Source organism: Sylvia atricapilla, chromosome 3, assembly GCF_009819655.1.
Source record: "Sylvia atricapilla isolate bSylAtr1 chromosome 3, bSylAtr1.pri, whole genome shotgun sequence".
In the NCBI taxonomy this organism is placed as follows: domain Eukaryota; kingdom Metazoa; phylum Chordata; class Aves; order Passeriformes; family Sylviidae; genus Sylvia; species Sylvia atricapilla.
In genome coordinates, this window is record NC_089142.1 from 18355642 (window position 1) to 18369062 (window position 13421).

Sequence of the window (13421 nt, forward strand, 5' to 3'; positions counted from 1 at the left end):
AAATTAATAAGTGTGTCCTTTTCTATATGTGAAATACTTGTCTTTTGCATGGTACATATCCACTTCAGTTAGCTTATGTTTAATTGTGTTTAATCAAAATCTTAAACACGAGTCCCAAATTTTTAATAATACTTATTTCATGTGGTGCTTTGGTCTCTTTTGTTCAAAAATGGTTATAGGTCTCTTCAATTTCAATCAGTAAGTCTGATTCAGCACCAGTGAAAATATGACTGTTTTTTACACTGGAAGCAATACTGGATCAACAAACTATTAGTTGTGATATTTTTTTGAGTTTGGGATACTAGAAATGTGATTTTAAAATCTGGTATCCTAGTTTTTTAAGGCAAATTATATATGTGTATGTTGCGGCATACTTGCACTCTCTAATACCAATCTGGGGATGTGGTGACTGGCTTATATAAGAGCTTGTTGTGGGCATTTTTTATCATAAATATCTGTGTATGCTTCTCAGTGAGAAATAATGCATGACAGTACTAAATATGTTTAAAATACTTGTTCTATTTTCTCCTTGTATTCAGAAAAATATGTATATTTATACATTCTTTATTTAAAGGGTGAATAGGTCAAAGATAAACCAACAATCTCCTCAATTCATTACAGACCTAGTTAATGTAGATAAGTTTGAGGGGGTGAAACCTAATCCAATTTGAAAACAATCCACAAGATGCACATGTAAACGTATTTTTACTTCAGAAACACTATTCCCTTATTGAGGGGATAGAGTGAGCCTGTGGCAAATTTGGAAGTGAAATTTACCAAGCAAAGTTGGAAAGCTGAAGCCTTTCCTATCCTCTCTTACTTTCCATAATGATCTCTTGGTTTACAGCTTTTAAGAGCTCTAACTTACAACTCTGCTTCTGGCTGAACTGTGGGAACAAGTCAGTGACTTAATGTTTCTGCAGAGCTGTGTGCTTTTTTCCAAGCAGTTTGCCAGGCACAGCTCTGGGAGGTTGTTCCCCATCAGAGGGCCCCTAGGCCTGACCTAAATGTGGGTGATTCAAGGCAACAAAGAGGTTGAAACACAGCATGATCATGATTACAGTCATTAGAACATTCAAAGATAAAGCTGAAACTGTAAAGTTATGACCACTTTGACCTGAATTTCAGTGAATGTACTTTGGCTTGTTGTCATTTGGTCTTATTTCTGCATATGGTGATAGGTAGTATGGTACATGCTACTCAGTATTGGTGCAGGCACCACATTTGGCTTGTTCTTCACTGGGATAGACGGGAGACGGGACCACTGAGAGGTTTTTAAAAAGGATGATTTATTGCTCTTAATCGTCAGTCTCAAGAGAGTGTGAGAACATCTTCACACCAGAAGCCGTAATATTACAATGCCTTATACAGGTTTATTAGCCAATAAACTACTGCCACAAATTAGTATCTTTTACTCAAATAATGGTTTTGTCTTAGATATTTTTGCCGCAGTGCGTCTCTTCTTAACCAATCGTGTAACTCCACACAAACCTACATTATAAACCTTAAAATTTCTTACTAATTTTATAACAAGTACTATTGCTAAACTTTAAAACTTTTAGAACTTCTACTATCTAGCTTAACATGCTTCTTTTTAAACTATAAGTCTGCATTCTTGCTTCAGGTCTCTCAGTTTGGAAGTGTCTTCCAAGGCCTTAGATCAAACCCTGTATTAATTTCCAACTCTGAGCCTGCATGTACAAAGTTTTGGGAGTTTTCTGTGCCTTGATTTCCCACAGATCTTTATTCTCTTAGGATTGTAATGATAATTCAAAGATGTGTAGTATGAATATATTGAATGAGTTACAGAAAAAAACTCCTACAGCCCTTCCTTGGTAGGTACCTTTCAGCTGATAAAATCAGTGCTTTGATAAAGTAGATGCAAAAATATTAGACAAATAAAAATATGGAAACCTTCATTAAGTTGCTGTGCCCTAAAGACCATTGTATATACTTTTAAGGTGTATATTAAGTAAAGGTGTTTCTCGGGTTTGGAGCTTGTCCAGAACATAGGCTTCCATGAAATTAGCCCTTGGTGTTAAATCCTAGGAGTTAAATGTGAACCTTTATTGGAGCACATTATACCTCAGGACCTGCATATAGACAGTGTGTGCAAGAACAAGTCACACACGTGTGCCAAGGAAGTCGACTGTTTTATAGAGATTGTACCTGCCTTGCATGCCTTCCCTAAGCTAGTGGGTTTTAAGCCTAGCAGTGGAAGTATATAACATTTTGTATGATTTGTGAGCCCCATGTCTGTGAAATCCAACTCTTTGTATTTCAGTAAGTCTCACTGGCTTCCTGATTTCTAAAAAGTAAATATTTTAATACATTTTTTCTTTCAAAGCACTCTTCTTACCAATTTTCTTCCATAATACTATGAAAAAATCTAGGTCTGCCATGAGCTGAATTATTTTTCTGCCTTTTTTCCCATACAAAATGTAACAAATTGCTACATTTCAAATTTAGAATTAGAAAAATAACCTTTCTGATACCTTATATGTGTCATTTTTGAATACATTTTGTTTGAGAACTGGATTTTAGTAGAAAATAAATCATGCCAGATTCAACAACTTGAAGATAAGCAAGGTTGCTCCTGGTCCCTGTCCCTGAGTTCAACTGGGAGCAAGGCTGAAGATTCATTTGCAGGAGGCACACAAAGCACATATGTGCACTTCGTGTGTATATACATAAATACATGCTTGCATGGCTGCTCACACAGGTTCTAGACAGACAGAGAGCTCATATGAACACAAACATCATGCACACAGCCACACACCCTCCAGACAGAAGGAGCAAGAGGCCACATCTTTTATATCATTCTAAGTGCAACTAAGACTTTTGGATAAAAAATACTATAATGTTTTGATTTTTATGGATGTAGCCCCATGCTAATAGAATTTCTAGAATAAATTCAGAGAATTTGGTGCAAATTTTTGTTCAGAATCACCAACAGTACAGAAAATAATCTTCAAGAAATTTCACTTTATGAAGTTACTAGAGATTTAAGTTGCTTCAACTTGAAAGTAGCAGCTTCTAATAGAAGTATGCTTCTTCTATTCATAAGAAGGAAATTACAGTTATTTTAGGTACAAATTATTTCTCTGTACTTTTTGTTTGATTCTTACTATAAGTTTTACATTCAGCTTTAATCTGTGCTGCCTCGGAGTGCTTTGTTGACTGTGCTGGAGAAATATGTAGGCCTATTTTTCCTTCTCTTATATTCAATTTCTTATTGAAGAGGCCTTCGAATCAGAGACTGCTTTTTTTCAATGTCTGTGTCTAATGCAAGGAAATGTGAATACTTGTTTAAGTCTATCTGCATAATCAAAATATGAATTGTAACAGGAACTTTAAAACCTTTAAAACAGTTCTTTTTTTTCTTCTGATGGGAAAGATACATAAGTCCCCAGGCAGAAATGCTTATAAATTGGGGGCGGGGAATGAACATGACTAGCTATAAAGCTCCTGAGACTTCAGTATTGCAGGGTCCTGTCAGCATGTGCTGACATTCACCACTTTGACCCTTCACAGATCAAGTGGCCTGGCACAGGACCGCCATCAAGGGCTGGTTAAAGGATGTTGCAATTCGAGTTGCTTAGCTGTGTGGACATATTCTGGAGGTCTTCTTCCCAATGGAAAGTCTGGTACATGTCTCAAATTCTATTCACTGAACATATCCAAAATATCTTTATGGAGCCAAACTGAGTGGATATCTTTGCTCCTAAGAAGGAAGTGCTATAGATCCAGTGCTATTTCTTCTTATCTCTTTTTTCCACACTACTTTCTCCTTTCTCATATCCAAGATAAGTTGTAATAAGAGAAAGATGCTCAAATGACCTGTGTCCACTTTGGGTTTTTTCTGCTCTAATCTGAGGCTGGTGAGAAATAGTTGAAAGCTGCTTCCCTCTAGGTTATTTCATTTATGTATTCCCAAATATATTCCCTCCACCAAAAAAAAAAAAAAAAAAAAAAAAAAAAAAAAAAAGGGTGATACATGAGGAACTTGTGAGCTTCTTAACCCTGTGAGTTTAAGAATTCTGCTTATTCTGGCCTGTATTTACAGATCTGGCTCCAGTCTGCACTGTTCATCTGAGAATGGAGGGATTGGATTCCCTCTGTGCATTACAGCAGGAAAATGACTCTTACTCAAAGTTTCAGAACAAGTCCTGAGGATTGTTCTCCTATTGTTCTGCAAGAAGGACTCTCCTTGATATTAATAAAAACTTTGTGTGTTCACCACAAGTGGAAGAGAGCAAAGGAGTAGTTTATGTTCTAGTCATTCATTTTTCCACGTGGCTATTTGTTTGCTTTCTGTTATGTACCCTCAACTTGTAACTTTTATCTTCACTGAGTTCCCCTGGAACTCTGCTCTGGTTGTATGCTGGTATTTTCCTAATGGGAATATTCAAATACAGTAATTATAAAGTTTGCCTTTTCCTGAAAAGGATACTCTAAAATATTTGAACTAAATTTCAGATGTCCATTTGAAAGCCATGGGTTTGTGGGAGGAAGAGTTTGAAAGGAGAGGAAATTGACTTTCTGATCTGCCTAACTTTTCCTTAAACACTCCAGCAGCTTCTTAGAGTAACTTTCTATCCTGCAGTTTTGTGTCTCTTTTGTCTTGTAGATCTTAAAATAAGAAGTATCTTAAATGTGTTTGGGAGAGTCAAATGAGTTTCTGTCAAAATCAAGATCTTGAATTTTACTGTGGTCTGGTAATAACAATAATAGACGATATTTAATCAAGATGGTTGAAATACTAAGAACTGGTTTTAAAGAACTGACTTTGCAAAAAGAGTCATAATGAGACACAAAAATGTGTCAAAAGCCGTGTTAAAATTGAGCTGAATGCCATCAACTACTCTCCTTTCATCCACAAGTACACACATTTTATCTGAGAATGCAATTAATTTACAAAACTATGATCAGTAAGGCATAAATCAAGATTACTGCTTCAAGTTTGGTCTGTTTAGGGGAGAGGACAACCTCCAGAAGCAGATAATGCTATACAACAGAGATATTTTGGGCCCACTGAAATGATTGATAAATGTCCCATTTACCAAATAGGTTAAACTGGATGTGACAAAAGATATCCAGTTTATAGAAACATATTCAGATTACCAGGACTCAAACTTGAGAAATTAATTTCTTTTGGAATACACAGACATGCTTGAAAAGAGGTTATGTTACAATTTGAATTTGCCTATTATTTTCTGAGGAGACCAATAGAAGGTCAGTTTGCAGTTTTTTAGGAAGACTGCACAAAGTAATTATATAGTATAGGATACACTGCTTACATAAACTATTCATTGTTTTCGAGGTCATATTTCTTTGATTATGGATATAGAAGCATTTTAAATGTGGGAAATACATTTGACATATTTTGTTTCTTTCCTTGAGTCGCTAGATTAAAAAAAAAAATCTTGGAATCCTTTCATTTGACTTTCACACAGAAGAAATAACATTTTCTTTAAGTTATAAAAAAAGATTCTAAGCAAACTTTGGCTATAAAAATAGTAAAGAAATCTTACCTGTAGAAATTTGAATCTTGCATCACAGGGGCTGAAAATCTGCCTTTACTGAGTAACTTGAGTAACACAGAAATATATTTTAAACTGCAATCTTTTAATATAATAAATGCATTACATTTTCTGGAAATCATAATATATTTCTCCAACATTTTACTTTTATCACATCATGAGTATGTCTAATATTATTGATTAGGGAAAAGCAAGATTTCTAATAATTTTAAGCAACATTCTTGGTTGACAATAACAATTATGCAGTAAGTAATTCTAGAATTTAACAGTAATTTCCATTGATTTTTGAGGTCACAGATGATCACCTACAGAGTCACAGAATGAGTCAAGTTGGAAGGGACTACAGTGGGGCATCTGGTCCAACCTCTCTGCTCAAGCAGGGTCACCCTAGAGTACATGGCACAGGATTGTGTCCAGATGGTTCTTGAGTATCCCCCAGGGATGGAGAGTTCACATCATCCCTGGGCAATCTGTCCCAGTGCTCAGTCACCTGCACAGTAAAGAATTTCTTCCTCATCTTCAGGAGAAACTTCCTGTGCATCAGTTTCTGCCTGTTGCCTCTTGTCCTATTGCTTGGCACCACCAAGAAGAGCCTGGTCCATCATCTTGACGCTGTCCCTTCAGATTCTGACAGACATTGATGAGTCCCCTCTCAGTCATCTCTTCTGGAGGCAGAACAGGCCCAGTTCCTTCAGCTTTCCTATTGAAGAGATATGCTCCTGTCTCTTAATCATTTTGGTTGCCTGCCTCTGGACCTTCTCGAGGAGCTCCATGTCTGTCTCATCCTGAGGAGACCAGAATTTTATACAGCACTGACAGTGAATGCTCTGCCTCAGTAAACACTGGACATCTTTTGAGAGCATTTGTATTTCTTCGAATCAAATTTTTGGTTTTGAAGAAATGCAAGTAAGAAAACAACTAAGAAAGAAAAATTAGAAGTCCAGATCTAAGATCTTTAGCTCTTTTGTGGCTTTCTAGCTTTCTGTTACATCATGGATAGAGAGAAAATATAATAATTTACTAAGAAAGTATTGGCTGACTGGGAAATTTAGGAACTTAGGACTGAACCTTGCACTTGCCATGCCTCTAGCTAGAAATTAAGAAACCTTGAGAATTTTAACAGGAAGGATCATTTTCAGGAGTACTTGCCCTCAAGGGAAGAAATGGCTGAACTACTTCCCCACAAGGGAGCAAAAATGACAATTTGTCCTGGAAAGGAACCTAAGTCTCTAAATCATTTACAGCTGGCAGCCCTGAGAAAGTCCATATCATAGACAAGTGAGTGTATCTAGAGATTGGGAGAGTGGTGCTGGTTATGAAACTTAGGCACTCAGGTCACTCTGTGGTGAGACTCAAAGGCTTGGTATCCAGCAAGCCGACAGATGAGGTCCTGTTGAGAACTTGCTCTCTGTTCTTAAGAGGTTACTGACCATATCTGAAAAATTCAGTGTTTTTCTGGAAAATCAATGCAGCCTTAAAGGATGTGCAGCTACAGATCACATCCTACTCTTCAGCTGCAGCAGCGTAGAAGTTGGTTTTCCTCATCTGGTTGTCCAGATTAACTTCACTGTTACTGCCTGGCAGACTGTGATTTCTATCTCTCAAGAATGGCCCACAAGTATTGTTCATGCATACAGGAGCTTGGAAACAGCATGTTCTTCAGATGGATCAAATCTGCCAAGTGTCGCCAGCCAGTGTATGCAATTGGCCTATCTCCAACATAGTTCATCATTCTGTTAATTTCTCTATTATCTACATATTTCAGTAGCATGTAATGTTCCAGAGTACTGTGAAGATACTGAATATTGTAGGGCTAAAATGCGTGCCTTGGGATTATATTAGGAAGGCTCTTCTTAAGTATATATTTTTTTTGTTTTTACAATTAGTTTTGTATAAAAATAACCTTTATGCAAAATAATTTTTGTGGAAAAATATTTTAATACAGATTTTTTTCTGGAGAAATATTTGCTAATTGATAAATATGCTGATTTTATGAAGCACTTATCTTATTGCCTGAATGCTCAGTAAGAGAAAATAAAATGTTTCAAAGGTGTCTAAGGATATGGTATCCTGACATACCTACCTTTTCTGACAACTTTTAGGGTATCCTCAAAGAGCAGTATCAAGTGGTTTTGATTACAGATTTTCCATTACAAAGTGTTGACTGGTGCTAATTATGTCATCATCTTGTATCCCATATTGCTTTTGTATGACATTTCTAAGGGTCAGCATCAGGAACATTAACTTAGTAAGCCACACCATCCCCTCAACAATTAGTAAAGGTTAATTGTAAAAGTTACAAGTATAATTTTTTCTGATTTTTTTTCAGTTCTCCCTCATTCCCCAAGTAACAGCACTGTATTGAAGATCCATTAGCTTGTGCTTATTTTGGGGAGTAAATGTTGTCTGAGTCTTTGATTTTTAAAATGATAAATAATGACAAATAGCCCCTTAAAAAATTCTTGTTGATTACTATTACTACATTTTCAAATAATAATAATAATCAAATCTCTTTTATTAAAGAATTCTTCTCTTATGACTGTGTACCTTTTCTGTTTTTAACATTTAATGAAATACTTTCAGCTGCTCACAATTGTAGTAATTTTATGTTATAAGATTGTGTTTTTCTCCATTTGTCTCATTATTATTTCCAGATTTCAAATACTGACAATTTAAAAGCACCTTGTGTTTCTGTGTATGTAGTAGTAGTTACTGGTATAGGATTACTGTAAGATGTAAGAAGTATTACATCTTACATACAGTAAGATGTAAGAAGTCTTACTGCCTGCACGCAGGTGACCACACAGACATTTGTTTTGGTTTTACTCAGAAAATATATATTTAGTGTGGCATTTTGTGGTTTATTTGTTAGAGCACTTCATCTATTCATGTCTTATTTATCTAAAACTTCAGTAACACGAATGCGTATAGTTGTGTACAGGGTTCTTAGGTCTACCTCTCTCTGCCCATTATCCTAAGTAAAGCATGTCCAATAATTTAGTAATTTTAAATTCTAATTTGCAGATTTAATTTCTACCTAGACCTCTTTTATCTTTTCTTTCTGGGAATTGAGAATCGTAGAATCACAGAATGGCCTGGGTTGAAGGGGACCTTAAAGATCATCTACTTCCAACTCCCCTGACTTTGCAGGGAATGTTCCACTGGACCAGGTTGCTCAGAGCTCCGTCCAATCTTGTCTTGAACACTGATGAGGATGAGCATACACAACTTCTCTGGGCAGCTTCTTCCTTGCAGTATCTCACCACCTTCATGGAATATCTTCCTGATACCCAATCTAAACCTACTGGGAGGTTGAAACCATTCTCCCTTGGCCTGTCAATACATGCCCTTGTGAATATTCCCTCTCTATCTTTCTTGTTGGCTCCATTCATGTGCTGAAAGGCCACAGTTAGGTCAACCTGAGGCCTTCTCTTCTCCAGGCTTAGCAAACCAAATTCTTTCAGCTTTTTCTTGTAGGAGAGGTAGTCCAATCTCTAATCAGCTTAGACCTTTCCATTTTCATTTCTAGATCTTCTCTTTGAAGGAAGGTTAAAAATCTCTTCTCTTCCTTTTGGTGATGCCTTTTTCTTTGCTTTGATACATAATATTAGATGCCAGGCTAAGACTAACTCTAGCCAGCCTGTCCTCCATGTCCACAAGTTCTTTTCTGGAACAGATGCTAAGAGCTGAGCTGCAGAGCTGTAATTTAGAGGTCATGAATAAAATAGAACTTCTAAGGTGAACTCCTTATGAGAGCAAGGTTGACATTTCCTTTTTCTGCATGTGAAAGTGATGAGGAAGTCCATGTGAGATTGATGATCTTGGTAGCAGAATTCTGTTCCTGGCCATGAAAGCGCCAGGAGTGCCAGTGAGGGCTGCAGTGGTAGGTTGCCAGGTGACTTTACTCTTGTAGAACCAATGCAAATCTTACTAGAATTTCAGAAAGTTGCTTGATCCCACCATCCAAAATGTAATTCATGGAGGAATGAAAGCTGAAGTTTTGACATGACTGACAAAGATCTGTGAGCAAGCATATAAATATCAAGGTAAAGCAAAATTCTATTGACTAAATGTAGACACCTGTCATCATTTGATGTGTCCTAGAGCATCCAAGACTCACATTACCATATATGAGAGGGCATCTAGGTCACAGACAATGGCAAGTCAATTTATGCTGTTCTGGAGAAGCAGCAGACTGTGTAGGATACACAACAAAATTTAAAATAGCATTGTGTGCCAGCAGTTTTTTTTCTGACCTGCTTCTCGATATGGATTGTGTAGATCTTAGAGGGGCTTTTCCCACTTAGTGATTTCTTCTGTGATTGTCGGTGTAGTTAAAAGTGCACTATACTACCTTCAGTGTTCTTGAAGTGCTCACTTTGGTTTAGAAAGACAGATAAACCTGTTTTGTAGTTTCCCTTATAAATTTACACAGACTATCATAATAACTGGGGCAGCCTTTCCAGGTTAAGATGGTAATAGTTCTTTCAGCAGGTTTTTCAGTATTGACAAATGAGGCTAGATAATGTTTTTCAAACATTTCAAAAACATACTAGTCTGAAGATAAAGTAACTTCACTTCTGGTGTCATGTCAAGTCCTTACACATTCAAGAGTTACAGAATAAAGAGTTATAAAAACAGTGCACCATTTTCTTATTAGCAAAAGAATATCATCATCTAGTAAGTAATTTTTGTATTCCAGAGAAACTGTTACATGCTTTGATATGGCAGCTTTAAAAGCTTCAAATGCCTCTCAAGTCATTGGAGCTAAGAAACCGGATAGGATGTGAACTCAAGGTGTAGGATAGATCCTAGTGGGTGGGTTAAAGTTTAAGATTCAGTTAGGGTGCCTATAGGAGAAACTGGCATGCCAATTTTCTCATGCAATAGTTGATGGAGAGTTAGATGGTAGAGACAGAGGTGCCTAGAGACTGATTTTATCCAGCCTGAAGTAACTTCATGTAGCTGATCAGAGGGGTGGGTCCTCAAGCTCTGCTGGCTACATTAACCTGGAGGTAAATTCAGTTGTCTAAGCATAGGCAGTTAGTACCATTTCGGATGCCAGAGAATACCTGAAACTTCTGCACAGGGTTGGTAGATACAACAAAGGATATGTCTGTACCCTTCCATACTTTTCTGGACTGGAAGTTGAAGGTTTGATGAAATACCTTGTGTGATCTCAGCATGATTGGTTGGTGAAGATGGAAGCTTATTCTCTGAATGTATCTGCCCACAAATAGCTAAATATAGATGTCTTAATTTTAAAATGAAACCCACTCAAAATTTTAAAATGAAACTCAAAGTTAAACAGAAGATTGACCAGAAACCCCCTAAGAGAGGCTGGTGCTCTATTAGTTTTCATAATATCAGTCTATTATAAACCATCCCTTTAGTGTGGAATACAACACACCACCAGCAATCAGTTGATGACTGCCGAGAAACTGCTGAGAACTACATCAGTAACAGTCTTGTGAGAATGACACTTTCTTTTTACTGAATCCTTGTCACCGACAAAATTTGTTTAGGTGATTCTTTCCACCTGCTGTTATGTGTTGAGGGAGCTCTATAAAAACACTCCTGATTTCTTCTTTTCTAGTAATTTCCCAAATGGGTTGCATTAAGGTACTGACCAAAGAAAGTTAGGTGATTAAAGGGTTAGCTGCAAGTCACTTGGACCCTTTTCCTTGTGTTTGCATGAGATATATGACATTTTTAGCAGATATCAATCCAAGGATATTGCTATAACGGGGGTGATTGATTTTTTTTTCCCCTAGGGGAACTAGAGCTCCATGGTCTATTTCTGTTCTTCGTGACCTTTACAGTATCATCACTATGTATGAAGCACTGTAGATCCATCTTGCCATCTTGTTCTTCTACAGCCAAAGGAGCTGGTGATACAGCTACTGCAGATATTTTTCCTGACTCAGTATCTCAGCATTGTTCAGTGCTATTTACTTCTTTTAAATAAAATCCTGAACTCTAGCTATTCAATTTAGCTTACCTTTTAAAGTCTGGTGACAATTGCATGTAAAATCAGAAGAAATTATGTGGGTCTATGCTAATTAGTATACGTCAGTGTTTGTGGTACTTTCCAAGATCTAATCTGCAGCCTTGCCCCTGTCTGGTAAATATATAAGATTTCTATATATTTATTACTGCACAGAAAGCTACACTGGATGGCAAGCTATTTGTAAAATGAAGATAAAGATCTAGTCATGTAGGAAGTGAGCCCATTCCTGAAACTTGAAAAACACAACCAAACAATGAAACATGCTGGCAAAAATTGTAATGCCATATTAAATAACATTTAATATTTGAAGGTATAATTATGAATCTTCATCTCCTTTTCAGTCATTATTCCTTCCTCTCTTTCCCACTGTTAAGGGTTTGGTTAGAAAACAGCCTGTGGTGTGTGACCCCTTGACTTTAGTTTTTAAATTGTATAGAAATCTGTTGAATCCTTGTTTTGGAATATATGGGGGTAATGAAGGGTTTATGTCAGAAGTATCCCCTTGAAAAGAGGAACCAGCACTTAGCTTCACACAATTTGCTATGAAAGCAGGGCACAGAAACTGACGGTTTACAGCAGAAATTACTGCTTTTTCTGTTTTTAAATAAACACGAGGATCCTAAAAATCCCCTGTAAGGAGAACTTTCCCTTACAGGATAAATGGAATTAAAATTGTGTCAATAAATCACATAAAATTGTGTGAGAGACTGTATCAGTCTGTGCATTGATAGTCTGTGCATGCAGGATAAGAACATTGACTGCCTGCTAATCTATTCCCAGATGGAGGTGGATGCAGACGAGAAGCGCCATCGCACACGCTCCAAAGGTGTTCGAGGTATGTCTCTTGCTTCAGTAAATCACTCAAGGCCCCTGCTCAGGGTGACCTTCATCCTCCAGAATCTCTTTGCACAATTCATTCTGACCCTGCTTTTACACAACCTTTCTGGTAATTTTCTGTAGAAGAGGGGTACTTGTAATAGATGATAAATTTTTATATGTTTTCCATCTCTCTGCAGTTCCCGTGGAACCAGCCATACAAGAGCTGTTCAGGTTAGTGCTCTGAGTGTAAAATGTATCCCCATTAGCAATTTAGAAAATTCATGCCTTTTAATGGGTATAATGCACTTTCAAGTTCATTGGTGGTTTGCTCATGCCCTGCTGCACTGATGAAATTAATTCCCTTGAGACTTGCTAATAAAAAGCATCCCCTCTTTTTTTTTTCCCCTTCAGTTATTTGATTTCTCTTTCTGTCTCTGTTGCCCTCCATCTCTGTAATACCTACTGCCTGCCTGCTTTTAGTATAATCTTTCTGCAGCACACCAGCACCTATATATTAATTCTCTCTTTTGCAGCTGTCCCACGCCTGGCTGTGATGGCAGTGGCCATGTTAGTGGCAAATATGCAAGACACAGAAGGTAATATCTGTAATTTTTCATAATTTAGTGAAGAGATTTGGTAAACAAGTTATCTGCCATGACCTTGATAAACCAAACAATGATAAAAATTAGCAGATACTCTAGAAACCATTTAGACTCAGGATTATTTTTTCTCTCTGAACATCACAAAATTTAACTCACATTTTTGCTGAGAAGACTTGCTCTCATTGTCAGTCTCTCTCAATTTTTGCATACAGTTCTCTTGCTTATGTGTTGTAAATTAAGATTTGGCCCTACTTTCATGTTGGCACTCAGGTTCATATTATTTAATGTGTTTCATAACTGAATAAAAAAGAGCTTCAGAAGCACTTAAAGTTCGATGATCAGGTTAGATTCAAAGGTCAAAGCTTAAGGCAAATCAACAATAATAAGACTTCAGGGTTTGAATGTTATATTGTATTATAAATACCTTTACTTCAGTTTCTGGACTAT

General features: G+C 36.9%; 1 protein-coding gene across 9 annotated transcripts in view; it reads left to right on the plus strand.

Annotated features, from left to right (window-relative positions):
- Positions 1 to 13421, plus strand: part of MYT1L (myelin transcription factor 1 like) — a 303376-nt gene that overhangs the window by 160931 nt on the left and 129024 nt on the right. For all 9 annotated transcript variants that reach the window (XM_066314864.1, XM_066314863.1, XM_066314867.1 and 6 more), the window contains exons 3-5: positions 12334 to 12388; positions 12570 to 12603; positions 12906 to 12968. In XM_066314864.1, the coding sequence (XP_066170961.1) occupies positions 12334 to 12388; positions 12570 to 12603; positions 12906 to 12968 (152 nt within the window). The remainder of the gene's footprint in view (positions 1 to 12333; positions 12389 to 12569; positions 12604 to 12905; positions 12969 to 13421) is intronic.